Source organism: Haliotis cracherodii, unplaced genomic scaffold (assembly GCF_022045235.1).
Source record: "Haliotis cracherodii isolate W230 unplaced genomic scaffold, xgHalCrac1.p SCAF_7, whole genome shotgun sequence".
Classification (NCBI taxonomy): Eukaryota; Metazoa; Mollusca; class Gastropoda; order Lepetellida; family Haliotidae; genus Haliotis; species Haliotis cracherodii.
Window position 1 is genome coordinate 27,663,030 of NW_027266330.1, and position 20,306 is coordinate 27,683,335.

Below are 20,306 nucleotides of genomic sequence, written 5' to 3' on the forward strand. Positions count from 1 at the left end.
ACTTGTCGAACAACCGAAAACCACTTTCCTGTTGTAAGCTGTTGACGGAGTATCAGCACATAATTGGTAGCAGAGACTTTATATGTGTCGGGTAAACATGGAAGTCTCATATCAACAATTTACAAGTGTTCTAGTTCAATATTCATAATTTAAACATTTATTAATAAATATTTTCTTCTTCCATACGCACGATAAATAAACAGACATAGTGACTTAATTTATTAGTGCAGTATCGTTTGTGGATATTATTTCTTTAAATATTACATGTTTTATTAGATATGTAATTCCAGTAGCATCAAAGATGGATTAAAGACGTAAAAAATAATATCCATCCTCTATACCTCGATCACATTAGGGACAGTTTCTCATGCATATTTCAATCAATTAACAGTTAATGTCAGCTATGTTTAACGGAGTGATTTATCTTTTTAAGCCCCTTGTGGGATAATTCGGATCCATTTTACTCTGGCAACACTGACACGAGTGGCCCGATGTCTAGGACGCCACAATTCACTTTGTAGAATTACATCCCAAGCCGTGTCAGGAACCACACGTTGTGGGTTCGAATCCCTGCTTCGCCCTGCCTGTGTCACTTGGTCTGTCAGTAGCATATCTGTCTTCGTTGTTTTCACTGAAGCGATAAAAATCGACGACCTGCGTCCCTTTGGGCCTCCTCTTCGGACGACACGCCTTTTCACCGAAGATTGTACGTTTGGGTTGTTTTTATTACAAATTAAATGGAATGCGTTCCAGAATAGTTACAAAAATGATACACACGTAAGTCGTGCATTTAATGTATCCTGGCGTGTATCGTTCAAACCCGTACCAGAGGAAAAGTCGATCTGTGCAGTCGATACGGCACATGTGTTCACACAACAATCTATATTTGACTCAATTGATACCTCCTGCGACACAAACCGCTCTGTGAATGGCCATAGTTTAATACGTGACGTTACATCTACATCCGTGTGTACACGGATGTGACCTGTTTGAGGATCAGTGAGTATCAAGTGAGCAGCAAGGATGACATTGGGGAGGTAACTTGTTTAGTCCTATATCGACATGGTCTTTTGGAGGCAGCCAGTATTTCCTCAACACATGTGAGTTGGAAATACTGCCTTGTGTACAAAGACAAGCGACGTGGTTGTCAACAAGCTGTTATTTCCCCGTGTATCATGTGTTTACGTCGAGGCATGGCACATGACTAGGTAAGTAAATGTCACATCATTATGGTCAAAAATGCAACCTTCATGTGTAACTCTCAAACACTTGATATTACATCAATATGTGAGTGAGTGAGTTGGGTTTAACGCCGCGTTTAACAGTATTCCAGTTATATCGTGGCGTGACAGCTTCATGTGGGAGGAAAGCCCGAAGTGATGCAGGTCTCAGACGTTTCCCACAAATCACGGATCGGCCTGAATATGTTTTTATATTGTCTAATTTGCTTGTATATTGAGAAAGAAAATCCGAAGAATAATCCCTGTAAGAGTATATTGTAAAACATTGTTACATAGATGGTGGCTGTCATTTGACGCTAGTCTCTTTCATACTGTCACTATATCATCACCACATGGACATTCATCACTTGAACATTATGACGTCACAATAGTGATGCGTAATATACTACCGTTAGGATACAACGTCTCAATGACCGTTTCTTTTTCTCTAAGTTGGTCCGTTTAATTAATATTGACACAAAATCTCCACAAAGGGCTGTATTGCTGCTGTGGAGGAGGAGCCTGTGTTTTGAGTATGTGCAATATGACATATACACGCGGCATTCGTCACCACTCGCCTCTTTCCGTAACCTGAAAGAAGACTCGTCCCCCTATCGATGAATGTTATGTGCGAAAATACGACAAACCAATCAGACTGCGCGTATGATTTCAAATTCTTCGTCAAAGAATCCCTCAGAAATATGTTTTGATTTTACATATGTCTTGCATCTAAAAATATACCAAAGACACATTTAAATGTGTTCAATCATACAGTATAATTCCACACGTCCCGATGTGGTTTAAATTGCATCTGAAATATATATAATACATGGGGAAATAAATGTGAACCGTTTCGCAACAAATTGACAATTGTCTTAGGTATGCCCGTTTGCGCTAAGACGGAACCCGGTCGCAAAAATGACCGTGAGAGGGGCACAAGTCGCAATTCGGCTTGTCCCGGAATAACACGAGTTGGTCACGAATGATACACGCGGCTTGACGCTGAATGGCATTGACTCCTAAACTCTTCTCTGGATACATAAACTCTTCTCAAACATATTCGGCTCAACCAATTTCAGATCACACAATACTGCCCCTGTCACCAAAATGGTCCACATTTATATTGCCATGTAGAATGCGGTTAAATCAAGTGTGTTCTTTTAATGAATCTCGAAATGGGATAATTTCAAAGCGCTTTTCCAAATGAAATTCATAGATATCGAATTTTCATTTCAAACTTCTAAATGGAAAATACATCAGATAAAAAGACTTGAGGCCTCGTATACCCCATTAACCATCAACATATGAATCGCTCCGCATTTCGAAACGGTGCATAGTCAATGGACGAGTAGGTACAGTTGGGTGATAAGCTAGCTACAGACGTGGTCTATCGCCATGGCGTCCAATAGACAGACAGACAGACAGATTGTTTATTTGAGTCTCACCTCGCAGAAATTATTACATAAATACATATAAAAGGACATAAAAGTGAGCCACCCGTTAAGGGTTACGAAAGACTTAAAAAGTATCACAGTATGTACATGTCAAACATATTGGTGTAAAAGGGGTATGAAAATAAACTACCCGTAACTAGCCATATAAAATATCTTTTTTTCGTTGGAGAATATCTGTTGAATGAATCTAGGCTGTGTACTCACATTAGGCCATTCATTAATTATCAAATTTTCAGTCCCATCCTCCCGAGAACTAAAACCCAAGCTTCGTATACTTGTATGGTCCAGAGGTAGAGGGGGCTAAAGAAAATCGCTGTATGTATACCCGATCCTTTCTTTCTCTATATGATGGACTACACCATATACGTAGTCCTACAAAACATTCACGATTCGTGTGTATCGCATCAGGCGACAGACAATGTAAACAGATAATTAGTTATAATTAGTTTTTCTAAGAAAAAAATAAAATATAAAAAAGAACTCTTGTCTCAGGATTAAAATTGTGTAATGAAAGACAAATAATAAATTTATTGTTGCTTTATGGGGAATGAAATGGGCCGAACATTGGAGCTGCAACGCAGATTTCTCAATGCATATAGCTCTACCAAGTTATTGTATTTTGTATCTTATATTGGCTATATGATGATTATATAGATTTACTTACACAAACTTTGATCTATAGAATAACAAACGTGTGATGATGGCCACAAGTACATCGACCTCCAGATTCCCCAAGACCGATGGCCATGTAAGCAGCCATCAGCAACCAGAATGGGATGATGCGCTGCCTGTACCCAAACTCAGCTTCTCTGAGGCATCTGTCCTCGTCTTCTGTCTGGCGGTACTGTGCTTCGCGAACAGTCATGACGGAGCTTTTATTTTTGACGATCTGTCGGCCGTTACTACGAACAAAGACTTGCTCCCCGAGTCCCCGCTCGCCAACATTTTCGCTCATGACTTTTGGGGACATAAGTTGGACAACAGAAGTCACAAGTCCTACAGACCCCTCACAGTAATGACGTACAGGTAAGCCATGGGCGCTATGAGACAGTTGGAATATTTCTCACTGGGGCGTAAAATATCCTTCCCTCGAGTACCGTCATATTGATATACGGATCAGAGCACCTATAACTAAAACTGTTTATTTATCCCTGTATCTGGAAACACTAACTCTAGTCAAGTAAATAGAGCTGAAGATGGGTTGAAAGATCCCCTGGCCCCGTCATGCCAAAAAGATGGTACATACATACATACATACATACATACATACCATCCCCGGCAATATCATCACTAAAAATAATACCAAAGGCGGCATAAAGATAAAAGTTGAGGTTAGAAGTCTTCCCTTGTGTTGTCACTCATAAAGAACTAATAAAATCCAAATATACAGCGAACATTCCCACCTTTATAATTATTCTTAATTCCAGGTGGAATTACGCATGGGCAGGTGGCCTTCATCCTCGGGGCTTCCACGTTGTCAACATCGTCCTGCACGGCTTGGTGTCGGTCATCTTCCTGGCAGTCTTCTCTGTCCTCATGTCTGGTTACCAGGTGGACCAGGAATCTGCCAGGCTGGTGTTTGCCTCGCCCCGAGCTGCTCTCCTGTGTGCTGTGTTGTTTGCTGTGCATCCCATTCACACTGAAAGCGTGAGTTCAAAATGCTTCTAATGCTCTTGTTAATTAGTGCGGTAGAAACGCTTCAAAGCTGGCCCAAGCATAGTTTATTTCAAATAGTTCCCATAGGTATGGTGTGCTAGCGGCAGTTTGGGATTTCCTACCAATTTATTATGTAACTGAAAAAGCTTCCAAGCTGCCGTTCGCAAAAAAACGTTCATATACGATTATATTATTTCAAACCTCTTCATTGAGAACTTATATGTAAAACAAATGATTTGGTATTATTTTAATATATGCAAAAAACACTTCAACAGGTGTCTTGATTGAGACCTGGTTATCATTGCGTTATCACGATAGCTATAGGAACACCGAAGATGATAACACATGACTATCTTTGTTTCAATTCTGAAGACAAATTGAGTTTTTTCACCTTTTGCTTTATATTGCCAGGGTGAGAAATGACAAATACTTTGTCTCGAACAAAAGCATTCATACAATTGAAGACATACAAATATTACAAATAAAGCTGTAATCACATACAGTGTCAATATATTATTTACTCCCTTAATACCCACTTGTTCCAGGTAGCAGGGGTCGTGGGTCGGGCTGATCTGCTGTGTGCCTTGACCTTCCTCCTTTCATTCCTGCTGTACGCAAGGGCCTGCCTCTCACGTAAGTTCTTGTGATTGTGCAACCAATGTATTGTGATTGTGCAGCTGATGTGTTGTGATAGTGCAGCTGATGTGTTGTGATTGTGCAACTGATGTGTTGTGATTGTACAGCTGATGTGTTGTGATAGTGCAGCTGATGTGTTGTGATTGTACAGCTGATGTGTTGTGATTGTGCAGCTGATGTGTTGTGATAGTGCAGCTGATGTGTTGTGATTGTACAGCTGATGTGTTGTGATTGTGCAACTGATGTGTTGGGAATGTACATGTATAGCTGATGTGTTGAGAAAGTATAACTCTTATGTTGTGTCATATGGTTGCGATTTTACCGTCAATTCTACCATAATTCTACTGGCTTATAATAACAGGATGTCTTCAGCAGAACCTCAACATACTTTATTGAAAGAAATGTCATCCTCTGACTTCAGCTACATCCATGGTCAGTTACCGTCCCGAGTCCTTCTCCCTGGTGTCTCTCTTGGCCAGTATGTGTCTGTGTGTCGTGTCCACCTTCTGTAAGGAGCAGGGCATCACTGTCATAGTAAGTGTATTCAGTGTTTTATCCCTGGTCGGTTACCGTCCCGAGTCCTTCTCCCTGGTGTCTCTCTTGGCCAGTATGTGTCTGTGTGTCGTGTCCACCTTCTGTAAGGAACAGGGCATCACTGTCATAGTAAGTGTATTCAGTGTTTCATCCCTGGTCAGTTACCGTCCCGAGTCCTTCTCCCTGGTGTCTGTACTGGCCATATGTGTCTGTGTGTCGTGTCCACCTTCTGTAAGGAACAGGGCATCACTGTCATAGTAAGTGTATTCAGTGTTTCATCCCAGGTCAGTTACCGTCCCGAGTCCTTCTCCCTGGTGTCTGTACTGGCCAGTATGTGTCTGTGTGTCGTGTCCACCTTCTGTAAGGAACAGGGCATCACTGTCATAGTAAGTGTATTCAGTGTTTCATCCCAGGTCAGTTACCGTCCCGAGTCCTTCTCCCTGGTGTCTGTACTGGCCAGTATGTGTCTGTGTGTCGTGTCCACCTTCTGTAAGGAGCAGGGCATCACTGTCATAGTAAGTGTATTCAGTGTTTTATCTCTGGTCGGTTACCGTCCCGAGTCCTTCTCCCTGGTGTCTGTACTGGCCAGTATCTGTCTGTTCGTCGCGTCTACCTTAAAATAATAAAATCCTGCCCAACTATAATTCTGAAATTCATTTCGTAATGAATAGTTAAATTAAATAGAACAGTTTAATTCAGAGAGGAGATCCGTCAAGTTTAACTCAGTTACACCAATTGGTTATCATTTTGTCTTGTGTTCACAGGGTATATGTAGTGTTTATGACATCATCATGGTGTGTCGAGTCCATCCCGTGCAATGGCTGTCAAATAGGAAACACCGTGTCAAAGATAAGGTAAGGAATGAAGAAGGAGAGCGATAAAGGTCCAACAAAGGATTACTTCGTACTTCTATGTTGAAATCCTTTCACAAGATGCAGGACATACTGATGCCCATGATAGTTTAGTTATTTGTTTTGACAGCAATGTGATTGTCTAAGTTCAGTATGAGACAGTCATTTTCCAGAATTTTTCAGTGATGAAAGGAAATATAACTAATGTGCTGAAAAGAATGATCTACTCTGTACTCGCAGGGTGATCTGCTTATCTCATACAGTAACATTCCCTACCTAATTTGTACTGACAGGGTGATCTGCTTGTTTTACACAGCAACATTCCCTTCCTTATGTGTTCTGGCATTGTGATCTGTAGGTCTTGGCTTCGAATCCCAGATTCGCTCAAATTACAATCATTAGTTATCAGTAGCGCACCATGCCCGTGGGTTTCAACAAAACAATAACCTTAATTGGTATTTTACTGTATTATATTTTATTTTATTTTGGCGGAGTATTTTACAGTTGATATATTGTTCAAAATTAATGTTAAGAATTCATTCAGTTTAGTGGCACTTTATACATTTTCCAATCTACTTTGAATACGGTTGTTACGATGTTTGCTACAGCAGGAAATGAATCTCTGGATCAAGGGTCTCCTCAAACGCCACATCATCCTGTTCCTGACTGGCGTGTCACTCCTCTTCACTCGACTAAGAATCATTGGATTTGCAACACCAAAATTCACTTTGGAAGACAATCCACATTCGTTTGTAAATGGCACAATATCGAAAGTAAGTACTGTACTACAAAGCAGCAGATTGAAGAAGAAAATCCGCATTTGATGTTAAAAGTACTCTTTTAATTGAAATAAACATCGATAAAATAAATTATCAACATAGTCTAGGGACATACGATAACTGTCATTCACCATGACTTTCAATATGTCACTGAAACCAATAAACACAACTGTGAGTCTCTCCAATAGGGGCATTGGTGTAGATGTTCAAATAGTGAATAATATTTTCAACTAATATTGATCTGATCCAAACGGTTACCATGTTCATGTTTAATGATAAATAGTTCATATCTATATGGTGCTTCGTTGCTTCACATTTCTAACCTTATGTTATTTGCCGAGACACTAAAATGGATCACTATGTTCAAAATATTCGAAACTATATAACACATAATTGCAGGACTGATCTGGATAAATCACCTTGAAACTGTCCCTTGTGGAAAAAAGGATTCAAAGTTGAATACCACGTGTTATTTCTTTGCCTGATATATATTTATGTTGCAGATTTTGAACTACAATTACATCTATGCCATCAACGTTTGGCTGCTGTTGAATCCATGGTGGTTGTGTTGTGATTGGTCGATGGGCTGTATACCTGTCATCACCTCATTGGCTGATCCCAGAATACTGGCAGACATAGCTCTCTGGGTTGGGTTTGGTGTTTTGTTCTGTCATTGTTTCCATGGTGAACTCAGTAGAGATCGAAGGTACATATATGATTTGATATAGATGATTTCAACATACAAAAGGTTCTTCCAAATTGAAACACTGTCATTTACATAGTCTATACAATTGACAGGTAGTATTTTGTCTAAGTAAGCTGGTAAACACAAAGTTCAGGTCTTATAACGACTTTTTAAGTCCAGTGGTATAATGGACAATGACGAAGAAGCATTTTCAAGACATTTGTAAGATTTCTAATAAGAGAAAACCCTTTGCCAAATGTTTCTTAAGTGATGTCAAAAGGCGCTGAAAGTGGCCTCTTAGTGTGTCACAGATTGGCTTGAAGGGCTTTTATGACACTTGTATTTCTTGAAGTGTACAATTCCGAATATCAATACACAATAACATCATAACATCAAACACAACAGGACGAACTGGATTGTTTTAGAGATCTAAAAATGGGTGTAAGGTCCTTAAATCAACCAGGGGGCACGGGTGGCCCAGTCGTCTAAGGCGCCGCGATTCGCTGTGCAGAGTTGCGTCCCCTGGACACACCAGAAACCTATGATTGTGGGTTCGAAACCCGGTTCACACCGATTATGTTTCTAGGTTTGTCAGCACCATACCCGTGCTCGTGGGTTTCACCGAAGTGGTAAACGTCTGAGACCTGCATCACTTCGGGCTTTCCACCCACATTAAGCTGACACGCCGTGTTATAACTGGAATAATGTTAAAAGCGGCGTTAAACCCAACTCACTCACTCACTCACTTAAATCAACCATGACAGGATTTATGTAATGTTTCACCACAAACTGATCTCAGTGCTACACCGCATAGGGGTTACAGTCGAAGCGTTACAAAGTAAGTCTATGTTAATGTATAGGAGAATAGTCAGAGTTACGATTGCGTTGTGGGACGAGAGCCGAATTACCTGTATACTGTAACAAATACCCCAGGAAGTCCCCTACATTTAGATGTGATTTCTATCTGCAGGATCCTGATAACTTCTCTGGCAGTGTTGGGTATTCCCTTCCTGCCCGCCAGCAACCTGTTTTTCCGTGTGGGCTTCGTGATCGCAGAGAGGAACCTGTACCTGTCCTGTGCTGGCTTCTGTATGTTGGTGGTGCTCGGGGCAGGGCAGATCTGCCATCAACTTTATCCCACAACCAAGAAGGTAAGGTCCCAAAGAGCCTTGATAAGTCGAACTAAAAAGATAATGGTAACGTCACCTACACTGACAATCCAACACAACAGTCGATGACCACATGGGTCATTCTACTGTTCATCATACGTACTCCTGGACACGTCCCGCCACGATTCCTGGTTAGAATTGGTCGTCAGCAACCCATGTTTGTTGTAACCACTGTAAAATCGGCATATGTCTGGACAAGTACAAGCAGCCACACACACACGTGCATGAATGTCATTATATAAGTGTAATAATCTTGGACGCGACGTTAAATACCATTTCACCTAACCTCATCTTAGCCTGAACATCCTGCCATGGGTCGAAGCATCCCTTTCCAACATTATTTCCGACCCTGGAAGATTCGGGGTAGAATAGGTCTTCAGCAACCTATGATTGCCGTAAAAGGCGACTATGCTTGTTGTAAGAGGCGACTAACGGGATCGGGTAGTCAGATTAAGTGACCTGGTTAATACATGTCATCGTATCCCAGTTGCTTAGATGGATGTTAAAGGTGTAAATTACTGGATTGTCTGGTCTACACATGATTATTTACAGACCAATGCTATATACCTGGAATAATGATGAGGACGGTGTTAAACAACAAAAACTTCGAGACATATTCCACAAGTAGAGAAAAAAGAACGGCGTTTTACAGTAAGCCAATGAAATACATGTCCCTTCGTCAGAATTGGTATATGTTTACCTGAGGCCAGACACAGGAAAAATGGTCACATTTGAGATAACATTTGTTGGGGTGATGTTGACTTTTCGAATAAGCCGGGATGTACTTTTTGTTACCCTTCATTGTGCTGCGGGACACGTATTTTCCCAATCAATGAAGGTTACGCCTTGGCGGATAAAGAGAGAGAGTATGGTTTTACGCCGCTGTTAGCAATATTCCAGCAATATCACGGCGGGGGACACCAGAAATGGGCTTCACACATTTTACCCATGTCGGGAATCGAACCCGGGTCTTCGGCTTGACGAGCTAACGCTTTAACCACTAGGCTACCCGACCGCCCCCCTTGGCGGATAATTGTCTGTTTCAAAATAATCCTCCGTAATGCTGCTATTAATGTAAATGAAAATGACGCAGGAATGTTAATTACATAACACCAGGAATTCATCAGCCAGGCATTGATTTGCAATTGCCTTCTGTCCAATTCCAACGTCGATAACCATATGATGGTGTTAGTCAGAGGCGGATCCAGTATTTTGAAAAGGGAGGTAACTTGGTGTGCAGTTAATATGTAAGGTGTCTGGAAAAAAGGGAGTTGTGCAGCCATGTAACCTATAACGATTGGTATAATATTTCACGCTACTCATTGTAACATGGTGCAATCGGTTTTATTGACCGGTATCTTATACAAATAAACTATGGTTCGATTCTGAGATGGTATACTTTCTGTCTGGGCTGTACTCCCCATGCATATGGTAAAGATCTATTATCAACATAGCATTGTAGTTAGACATGTTTTTACTCATTAAATGATAATGAATAGTACTAAGGATAAACACAATTCGGTTCACTCTGTTTCAGTAGTTGGAATTTCCCGGGTATAACAAGTTATCCTAATGTATTTCTGTGTTACAGTGTGTGTCAGTCGGGTTTATAGTCATCATACTGCTGTTTATTCTACGATCGATGGAGGTGAGTCTTTTAACACATAGCTGATAGATAATGAAGTACAGCTGTATGCTTTAAATATCAGTTTAAATATGTAAAAAGGGGTACGCGTGGCCCAGTCGTCGAAGGCGCCGCGATTCGCTGTGCAGAGTTGCGTCCCTTGGGCACGCCAGAAACCTATGATTGTGGGTTCGAATCCCGGTTCACCCCGATTATGTTTCTAGGTTTGTCAGCACCATACCCGTGCTCGTGGGTTTCACCGAAGAGGTAAACGTCTGAGACCTGCAAGACTTCGGGCTTTCCTCCCACATTAAGCTGACACGCCGCGATATGACTGGAATACTGTTAAAATCGGCGTCAAAAAAACTCACTCACTCACTCAATGTAAAAAAAGTAGAACCCCCGGCCTCACGCTCTCCGGAAGTTCTATCCACTAGACCACGGAGGCGGTTCAATATCAAACATCTGCACATCATTGATCCTGCTAGCTCCATATGTGAACACCGTATTGATTGACCAATGGTGAATAAATGAAACTGAAGGTGGGATAAATGAACGTATTCTTTCAGAGGAGCAAGGATTTCAGGGGAGAAGTGGCGTTATTCACATCTGGAGCCAACGTGTGTCCCCTGAATGCCAAGGTAGATAGTATACCAACAGCCTGTTATAAAACAAGTTGCGATTTCCTGAGTAACTTCAGGAAAATAATAAGTAATTTATTGGTCTTCCAAACTGACGTCATATACTTTGTTTTGAAGTCGGTCACATTTTATTTTGTAACGTGAATCACTCATACTGCAGCAAGGTTTTTTTTATAACATACATGGCCCGTTTGTGCATAATATAGTACACTGTTCTATAAAAGCTGGCATCGGTAACAGTTAAGCTCTCAATTCTCCTGCTCGTGTTGAAATTTCGACTTATAGTTAACTTGAACGATATGAGGTCTTCAAATAAACGAAATAGCTAGCCCCTAACACTGTGTTAACGTGTTTGTAGATTCACTACAACATTGGAAACGTCCAGGATCAGAACAACAATACAGATATTGCTATTGGTGAATACAGGCTAGCTTTGAAGTAAGTATGTAGACGTGTACCGTATTCGACGTAATAAGCGCCCAGGGCGCTCTCAAAATTAGAAATAGGGGGCTCTAATAAGAATATTATTTTGGATTATTTTGGTGAAAAAAAATCAGAGTTAAAAGATCGTAGATTTCGTGGTTTATGCTGACAGTCTGAAATGTTTATATACGACAGATATATTTTTTCAGGACTTAAATGCCTATAATTAAGGGTACATATAACACACGATTGCGTATTATACACGAATAAATAAGTCTTGTGTACATTGATCAATCGGAAGGGGTGCTAATTGAGATTGTTCACTAGCCAATATATTAGCAAATATCGCCGTGGGCGCTTATAACGTCGAATACGGTATGTCTTTATAACGACATAAGAAGTATCCTGGCACAAATTCGGCACCAAATGTTTTCTAAATTCTATTTCTGCCTCTCTGTTTAATAGTAATTTGGTCCAGGGTTTCAAGAAGTAATAAGGGCGAGCGGGATGATAATTAGAGAATCTCACCCGAGTGTCTTTTGATATTAAATATATCAACACGAGTTGATAAATTTGACTGTCACATATTTCTACTTCTTTGATATTTCGCATTCATCTTTTAATTAAATGCCCAAATTACTTTGAAGAGTTAGATTTAGCAACAAATGATTGTCTGTCGCAGGTTCTTTTGACAAGGTTTCGTAATAGAGGACCAGGTGGTAACAGTGTGTGAACGGGCTCACTTTACGTCATCGTATATGTTATTGGATCGTTGCTCATATCATCAGCCATTGGTTTGCCTGGCTCTGCTGATTGGATGATTATTTGTGTGTTGTTTAACGCCACACTTTACAATAGCCCAGCTATATGACGGTGGCCTGTACATAATTTAGTCTGGACCAGACAATACAGTGACTGATGCTGTGAACAACGATCCACGTCATTAGGGTACGGTGACACGCTATCAAGCAAGTCACCCTGTCTGGCCACGCAATTTGGTCGCATATATACCTGGAGATCTATTCTAACCCGAAATTCCTACTGGGTGATTGGATGCTTGACGCCGTGATGTACCTTCAATGTTACTTACAGCGGCTTAAAACAGCATGCATATACAATTTTACACGTGTTATATTTGCTTAATATGCTGCAAGAGATCTATTGAACATTTGACAACGTCGTGTTTCCTAAGGCTGCATCCACAGTACCACGCTGCATTGATAAACCTGGCAGTCATCCTGCGGAAGAGAGACAATGCATTGGAGGCAAAGGAGCTTCTGGAGAGAGCCATCGGTCACAGGTACTATCACTCGTTGACTTTCTTTAATCAAATAGAGTGAGTATGGTTTTACGCCGCTTTTAGCAATATTCCAGCAAAATCAAGGCGGGGGACACACATTGAACCCATGTCGGGAATCGAACCCGGGTCTTCGGCGTGACGAGCGAACGCTTTAACAACTAGGCTACCCGACCGCCCCTTAATCAAATAGAAGCACAGTGTTGGTATCTGTACTGCGTAAGGGCTACGTCTACTTATACAACTATCGTTGATGTTCAAAAATAGAGTCCCGTGAAGATCAGGGGAACAATAGGTCTTCAGCAACCCATGCTTGCCGTAAAAGGCGACTATGCTTGTCATAAGAGGCGACTAACTGGATCGGCTGGTCAGGCCCGCTGACTTCGTTGATGCATGTCATTGTATCCCAATTGCGTAGATCGATGTTCATGATGTCAATCACTGGATTGTCTGGTCCAGTCTCGATACAGACCGCCGTCATATTGCTGAGCGCGGCGTTAAACAAACAAACAAACAAAAATGGATGCAACAAAAGCCTTTTCATAATGATAAGAAGTCTCTGCTGGTTGAAGGTTCTGAGTATAAGATTAATTCCGTGATCTAAGACGAATGACAAAGCTGTGAAACATTACGTCCTCAAACCGATCCAGGATCCGCTGATTTGAGGTCTGACCGAGGATCATAATGGGGTGAATCAAAGTTTGGAACCAGGTAAAAGAGTATCCTGAGTTTAAACTTTGGATTCACCAGCATGTCTTGCTTGACAACGGTATGAGGATCTATTCAGAAACGGCGGTCGGTCGGGTAGCCTAGTGGTTAACGCGTTAGCTCGTCACGCCGAAAACACGGGTTCGATTCCCGACATGGGTACAATGTGTAAAGCCCATTTCTGGTGTCCACAGCCGTGATATTGCTGGAATATTGCTAAAAGCGGCGTAAAACCATACTCACTGACTCACTATTCAGAAACGACGCCTTTACAGTAATTAAAGAATCCGTTACCCATTAATTGCGTCTAATTTGCGATCCTTGGTATTTCAAAACCATTCTCGTGCTTATGGATTTCACCATATTGTGTCCGATTCCCCCATTTTCAAACACATCGTTTGGGAAATACTCTTACCACATAAATTCCACCTCCATTACATATGAGTCTTGGGTAAACATTTGTAACATTCAACCTGAGGAACATTCAACTGATGTCCTCATTCTAATCCCAAGACCAGACTCAGAAGAGGCATGGATGAATCTGGGCATTGTGCAGGCTCAGCTGAATGAACCAGAGACTTCAGAAGCCAGCTTCCTCAGGGCCCTTCAACTCCACAGCGCGTGCACAGACTGTCACTACAACCTGGGTAACCTGGTGAGTCTTTGTTGTGGTTGTTTAACGCCGCACTCAGCAATATTCCAGCTATATGACGGCGGTTTGTAAATAATCGACTCTACACCAGAAAGTCCAGTGATTGGCATCATGAGCATCGATCCACGCAATTGGGATACGATGACATGCATCAACCACGTCAGCGAGCCTGACCACCCTATCCCGTTAGTTGCCTCTTATGACAAACAGAGTCGCCTTTTACGGCACGCAGGGGTTGCTGAATACCCTAGATCTTAACGGGTGAGTCTAATACAAGGCCTGCAATGTTTTCCGCGATTTAGTGTTTCTTCAATCGTTTGTTTTGAGCTAACATGTCCCAAGAAAACGTAATTGTAATATTCAACCGAAACCGAAGACATGCACATTCACAGTGTTTCGTCTATAATTTTAAAGCTTCAATAAATGTAATAATTCTGTTAAATCAAATTAAACCTCTGACATAAATATACCCTGAATTATTGCCTTGGGTCTCGTTCTGACTTTCAAATGAAATGTTCTATCACCTCTGCCTCAAGTGAGTGGGTGAGTATGGTATTTACGACGCTTTTAGCAATATTCCAGCAATATCACGGCGGGGGACACCAGAAATGGGCTTCACACATTGTACCCATGTCGGGAATCGAACCCGTGATGAACGAACGCTTTAACCACTAGGCTACCCGACCGCCCCCTGCCTCAAGTGAATTTCACCTCTCTGAAAACGAGAACAATCGCCACCTGATATCATGTACATCTTAGTACGTAGTAGCATCCCCATAAATGTATTTAAAAACATTTATTTTCTATTCTAAAATCGATATATACGTTCTGAACCCGTTACGTACACGTTTATCAATGCATTATGACCGAAATAATAATGCATTTGTACGGGCATATATCGCGTGAGAAATGATAATGTGACGATAGTCGTGCACAGTACTGTATGAGACGAAATCCATAACAGCGAGAGGAACATGATATGATCGAGGCTCATTTTCCATAATTGTTCAAATCCAGCAGAATATTAAGTCAAATTAAATATTTTACTGCTTGAATATTTAATATTTTACCAGGTTTAAGATGTCTGGTTTCTGTCAGAAATATAATATAAATGTTTGAGTTTTACAAGCTTTGAGATGTTTTACATTGTATATTCCTACAGTACAAGTTCCTTGGACGTCATGAAGACGCTATCACTGCGTACCGGAACGCTACACAGATCAGTCCGACCCACGCTGGAGCCTGGAAAAACTCCTTCCTCATCCTTGATCAGCTGGGTAAGAGATGGGAGACTCGCTCACAGTGTCGCTTCAATGTTGCGGGAAGCACAATAGATGAGACAACAAGTAGATTGTGAGTACGTGCGTGCGTGCGTGCGTGAATGAGTTAGTGAGTGAGTGAGTGAGTGAATGAGCATAGTTTTACGCTGGCAGGGGACTTAAGAAATGGGCTTCACACATTCTACTCACGTGGGAAATCGAAGGGACGATTTAACCACTAGGCTATCCCCAAATCCACTCAAAATCAGTTATCCACATATTAACGTTCTGCATATATCCAATAAACATTTGCACATTAATGATATTACACGTGTCATCCAGATATTTAAATACTGTATTCATATGGCACTCCATGATACATCTGTACAGAATGTCATCGTATTACAAGACATAGATACATCTGTTTTTGTCCAATACAGGGAAGTACGACCAGGCTATTGTGGCGGGTAGGAAGGCTGTGGTTCTGCTTCCCGAAGAGACGGGCCTGATGGCTCGTGTGGCCAGTGTCTACGTCAAAGTAAGGATGTATCAGGAAGGGGAACAACTCTTCCTGAAGGCCTTACGAAGAGACAATTCCAAGTATTACATACATCATAACCTAGGTATGTTTGTTTGTTTGTTTGTTTGTTGTTTTACGCCACACTCAGCAATATTCCAGGTGTATGACGTCGCCTTTACAGAAGTTAAAGAAGCTGTTATCCATATATAGTGTCTAATTTGTGATTATTAATTATAAACCATTCTCATGCTTATGGTTGGTTGGTTGGTTGGTTGGCTGGTTAGTTGTTAAAGGCCGCACTTCCAGCTATATGATGGCGGTCTGTAAATAATCGAGTCTGGACCAGATATTCCAGTGATTGACATCATGAACACCGATCCAAGCAATTGGGATCAATGACATGCATCAACCAAGTCAGCGAGCCAGACCATCCGATCCCATCCAAGTTGCCTCTTACGACAAGCATAGTCGCCTTTTACGGCAAGCATGGGTTGCTGAAGACCTATTCTACCCCGGAACTTCACGGGTCAGGCCAGATATATAACTGATATCTGTAATCGAGCCTGGACCAGGCACGGGGATGGCAGCATGAGATCCACGCATTCGGCATGGTGACAAAAAACTCAGCAAGATCACACAGTTTAACCACCCAATCCTCATTCGTTGACTCGTGTTCTTAAGAATGAGCTATCAGATATGTGCAGGCCACTGTAACTTGATAATGCCCGTTTTGTGTTGATTGCAGTAAATGTTCAAAGCCATTGTTGTTTATTTTTATTTGATAACAAAATCGTTCCAATTTAGCTATAATAACTATCAATTGTCTGTGTAAAGTTGCTCTAAATTTCGAATCTTAGATCCGATGTTGTCAGCGTCTAAGACCTGCATCACTTCACTTTTTTACCCACTGATATAAAATTAATGTTTCCAAGGCGGCGTTCAGCCATCTGACTCACACTTGAAACAGAGTAATATGATTGTCTGTCTGTTTCAGGTGTGCTATATACTCAGTGGGGGCAGCTTGACAAAGCCGAGGCATCCCTTCTGCTGGCACAGAAGCTAAACCCAAATGATCCGCTGATCCGTAACAGCCTGCAACAACTTCATAGCAATATGGGGAAAGTCAAGTAAACTGAACGTGACTGTAGGACAGCCTGGGCCTTGTTCCACAAAGTGATCGTAGCGCTAAGATGATTGTGTTTTTTTGTGTTTTTTTTGTTTTGTTTTTTCTGTTTTTTTTTGTTTTTGTTTTTTTTACAAGATGATTGTAACTGCCATACTTTGATATAGACTTACGACAGCCGTAGCGCTACGATCGCTTTGTGGAACGGGGCTCTGGTCTGTAGTTCACTATCTGAGAACGAACTGTGCAGAGTACAGCAACATTGTATGAATGGGATTGTAACATATGGGATCCATATGTCAATGTATATTTAAGATATTGTCCTATTTATATTTCTATGAAAAAGACGAGTAAGCGTCTTCGTGATCTGCGCGAGTAATCATACGTTCTTCAACACAATGTGATTCTTGTATGCTATTGGCACATGTTTTGTTTGTGTGCTTGTTTGTTGTTTAACGCCGCACTCAGCAATATTCCAGCTATATGACGGCGGTCTGTAAATAATCGTGTCTGAACCAGACAATCCAGTGGTTGACATCATGAACATCGATCTACGCAATTGGGATACGATGACATGCATCAACCAATTCAGCGAGTCGCACGGATGACATATATGTCAGGGATCAGAAGATATATCACAAAACACAAAACATTACGTGACACTTCATGAACAGAATAGTACAGGTTCCCGGGCATACAGTACAGCCAATAACGTGTATACTGATTGTAGTTGTGGGCCTGTCTTGATTCCAGTGATTCAATGATGTATGAAGAATAACGTGGTTTCTAGTTATTTCCAGAGTGAGTGAGTTGGGTTTAACGCCGCTTTTAACAGTATTCTAGGTATATCACGGCGTGTCAGCTTAATGTGGGAGGAAAGCCCGAAGTGATGCAGGTGAAGATGAAGTGAAATTATATATATATAAATTATATTATGTTTAAGATGTATCACTTTTTCGAAGAAATTGTGAGAAGCGTATATATATATATATATATATATATATATATATATATATATATATATATAAATACATATACGCTTATCATACTTTCTTCGCAAAAATGATACAAAATATTAATAGTATCTATTCATTCATATATATATATATACACTAGACTGAAACAATGGCCTAAAACAATGAGGTCTCATGGTGATTATATTATAGCGTCATAACGGCTCCGCATTTTATTTTAATTTTCATGAAATTATAATTAAAATATGATTCCTATTATTATAATTCCTAGTTACTTATTTATTTATTGCTGATTGTGGCATTCAGTGATGAAATCGAATAATATTATACAAGGACGCGCCACAAGTCAAGAGCCAAAGTGCGTCGTGGGGTACTCCATCATGAAATTAAGTCCTAAGTGAGGTGAGGTGAAATGGGGTTTAACGTCGCGTCCAAGATTATTGCATTTATATAGCGACGTGCATGTACGTGTGTGTGTTTGTGTAGCTGCTTGTACTAATCCGGACTGATGTCGATTTATAGTGGTAGCTCACTGAGATACCATGCCGCAGTTTAACATGAATATCCCACTCAGACACAGTATACTGACTCCGAGCCGACCCGTCCTTGTTTTACCCCCTTAATGCCGAGCGCCAGACAGGGTAACAACAAGTACCATTTTTAAATGTCTTTTGGTATGACGAGGCCGGATATCGAACCCCGGACCTTCCGAAGTCCTAAGTCGTCAATGGCACTGGTACGTAATCCTTCGTAATAAAGACCCGTGAAGATTCCGGGGTAGAATAGGTCTTCATCAACCCATGCTTGCCGTAAAAGGTGACTATGCTTGTCGTAAAAGGCGACTAACGGGATCGGGTGGTCATGCTCGCTGACTTGGTTGACGCATGCCATCGATCCCAATTGCGTGGATCGATGCTCATGACATTAATCACTGGATTGTCTGGTCCAGACTCGATTATTTACAGACCGCCGTCATATAGCTGGAATATTGCTGAGTGCGGCGTAAAACAACAAACAAACAATCCAACATGATTTCCACATGTGAATTTCGTTCGATTGCATTGATGTCGTTGCCTTTGGACTTTGCCCGTACGGTGTCTTTATTAAAATCTAAACACATTTGGTGGTAATGAAGTAGTAGTAGACCAATAGGTCATGACTATAGAGAACATATTGCGAATGGAGCGAAAAACTCGAGTAATCGCAATATATAAACCTGTGGAAAGAGACCCCGACAGACAGTTGAACTTCGATAACTGGATACATGGCTGCGGGAGCCGGAAATGCTTACCCGTCTCAAGAACACCTGGTGTCATCGGAGAGTTTCACTGATCCATTCAGATAATTTTCATCACCATTTTACACCCAATGGCATGTGTTTCGGCAGATAATCCAGATTGAATATTTCTGACGTTGACGTTTGTATTTAGATGAAATAGATGCATGGCCTCAGGAAAACCTGCCTTGTTTGCTGTTATTTACCTGTATTTATGTTTGGGTCGAGAATAAAAAACTGCGTCCCACTGTGTTGCAAAACGAATATATTTCTCAACTTTTTTTGTTTACTTATAAGCAGCAAAATATCGGCATTTGTACGTAATTCAAAATTAACATACCGTTTTTATTAGTTTCAACAAAATCAGTAATGATACTCTCGTGTCTCTTGATTTTCTGGTTCATTGATCACTTGATTGCCAGGTTTTTACAGGCTGACGGCGCATGGCATGAATGCTGCTGTGCTGCGTCTGGCAATAAATACTTACTTTTATATTCAAATTGCGGGTTCTACCGGTCGGGCAGGACATGCTTGCCGTTTTCGCGCACACCTGGTTCAGTGGTCCATTCATATAATTTCAATCCCTATTTGCCATTTACGCCAAGTGGAATCTGTTTCGGCAGAAAATCTAGACTGGTTATTCTCTTGATTTGACAATCCTAGAATCAGGATATATGCAACAGAAAAATAACAGCGTTTGTCTGCATTAACTGGTTCTTGTAAACATGTCATTCTCTGTTGCTTAGAACAACTTCTCTTTTTGCACATTTGGTCCTAGAAGCACATCCTTGTAAATAGTCTATAACACATCCTTGCATCCTTGCA

At 41.1% G+C, this 20,306-nt stretch overlaps 1 protein-coding gene across 1 annotated transcript; it reads left to right on the forward strand.

Annotated features, from left to right (window-relative positions):
* The first annotated feature begins 1,148 nt into the window (after positions 1–1,148).
* On the forward strand, positions 1,149–17,286 carry LOC139447498 (protein O-mannosyl-transferase TMTC4-like). The gene is made up of 17 exons (XM_071228898.1): positions 1,149–1,208; positions 3,357–3,700; positions 4,102–4,321; positions 4,876–4,963; positions 5,388–5,500; positions 6,265–6,354; positions 6,960–7,124; positions 7,634–7,836; positions 8,786–8,966; positions 10,576–10,632; positions 11,178–11,249; positions 11,608–11,687; positions 12,865–12,972; positions 14,191–14,332; positions 15,492–15,606; positions 16,029–16,211; positions 17,103–17,286. Exons 2-17 carry the CDS (start codon positions 3,372–3,374, stop codon positions 17,237–17,239), a joined length of 2,283 nt encoding a protein of 760 aa, XP_071084999.1. The 5' UTR covers positions 1,149–1,208; positions 3,357–3,371; the 3' UTR covers positions 17,240–17,286.
* Positions 17,287–20,306: the final 3,020 nt, after the last annotated feature.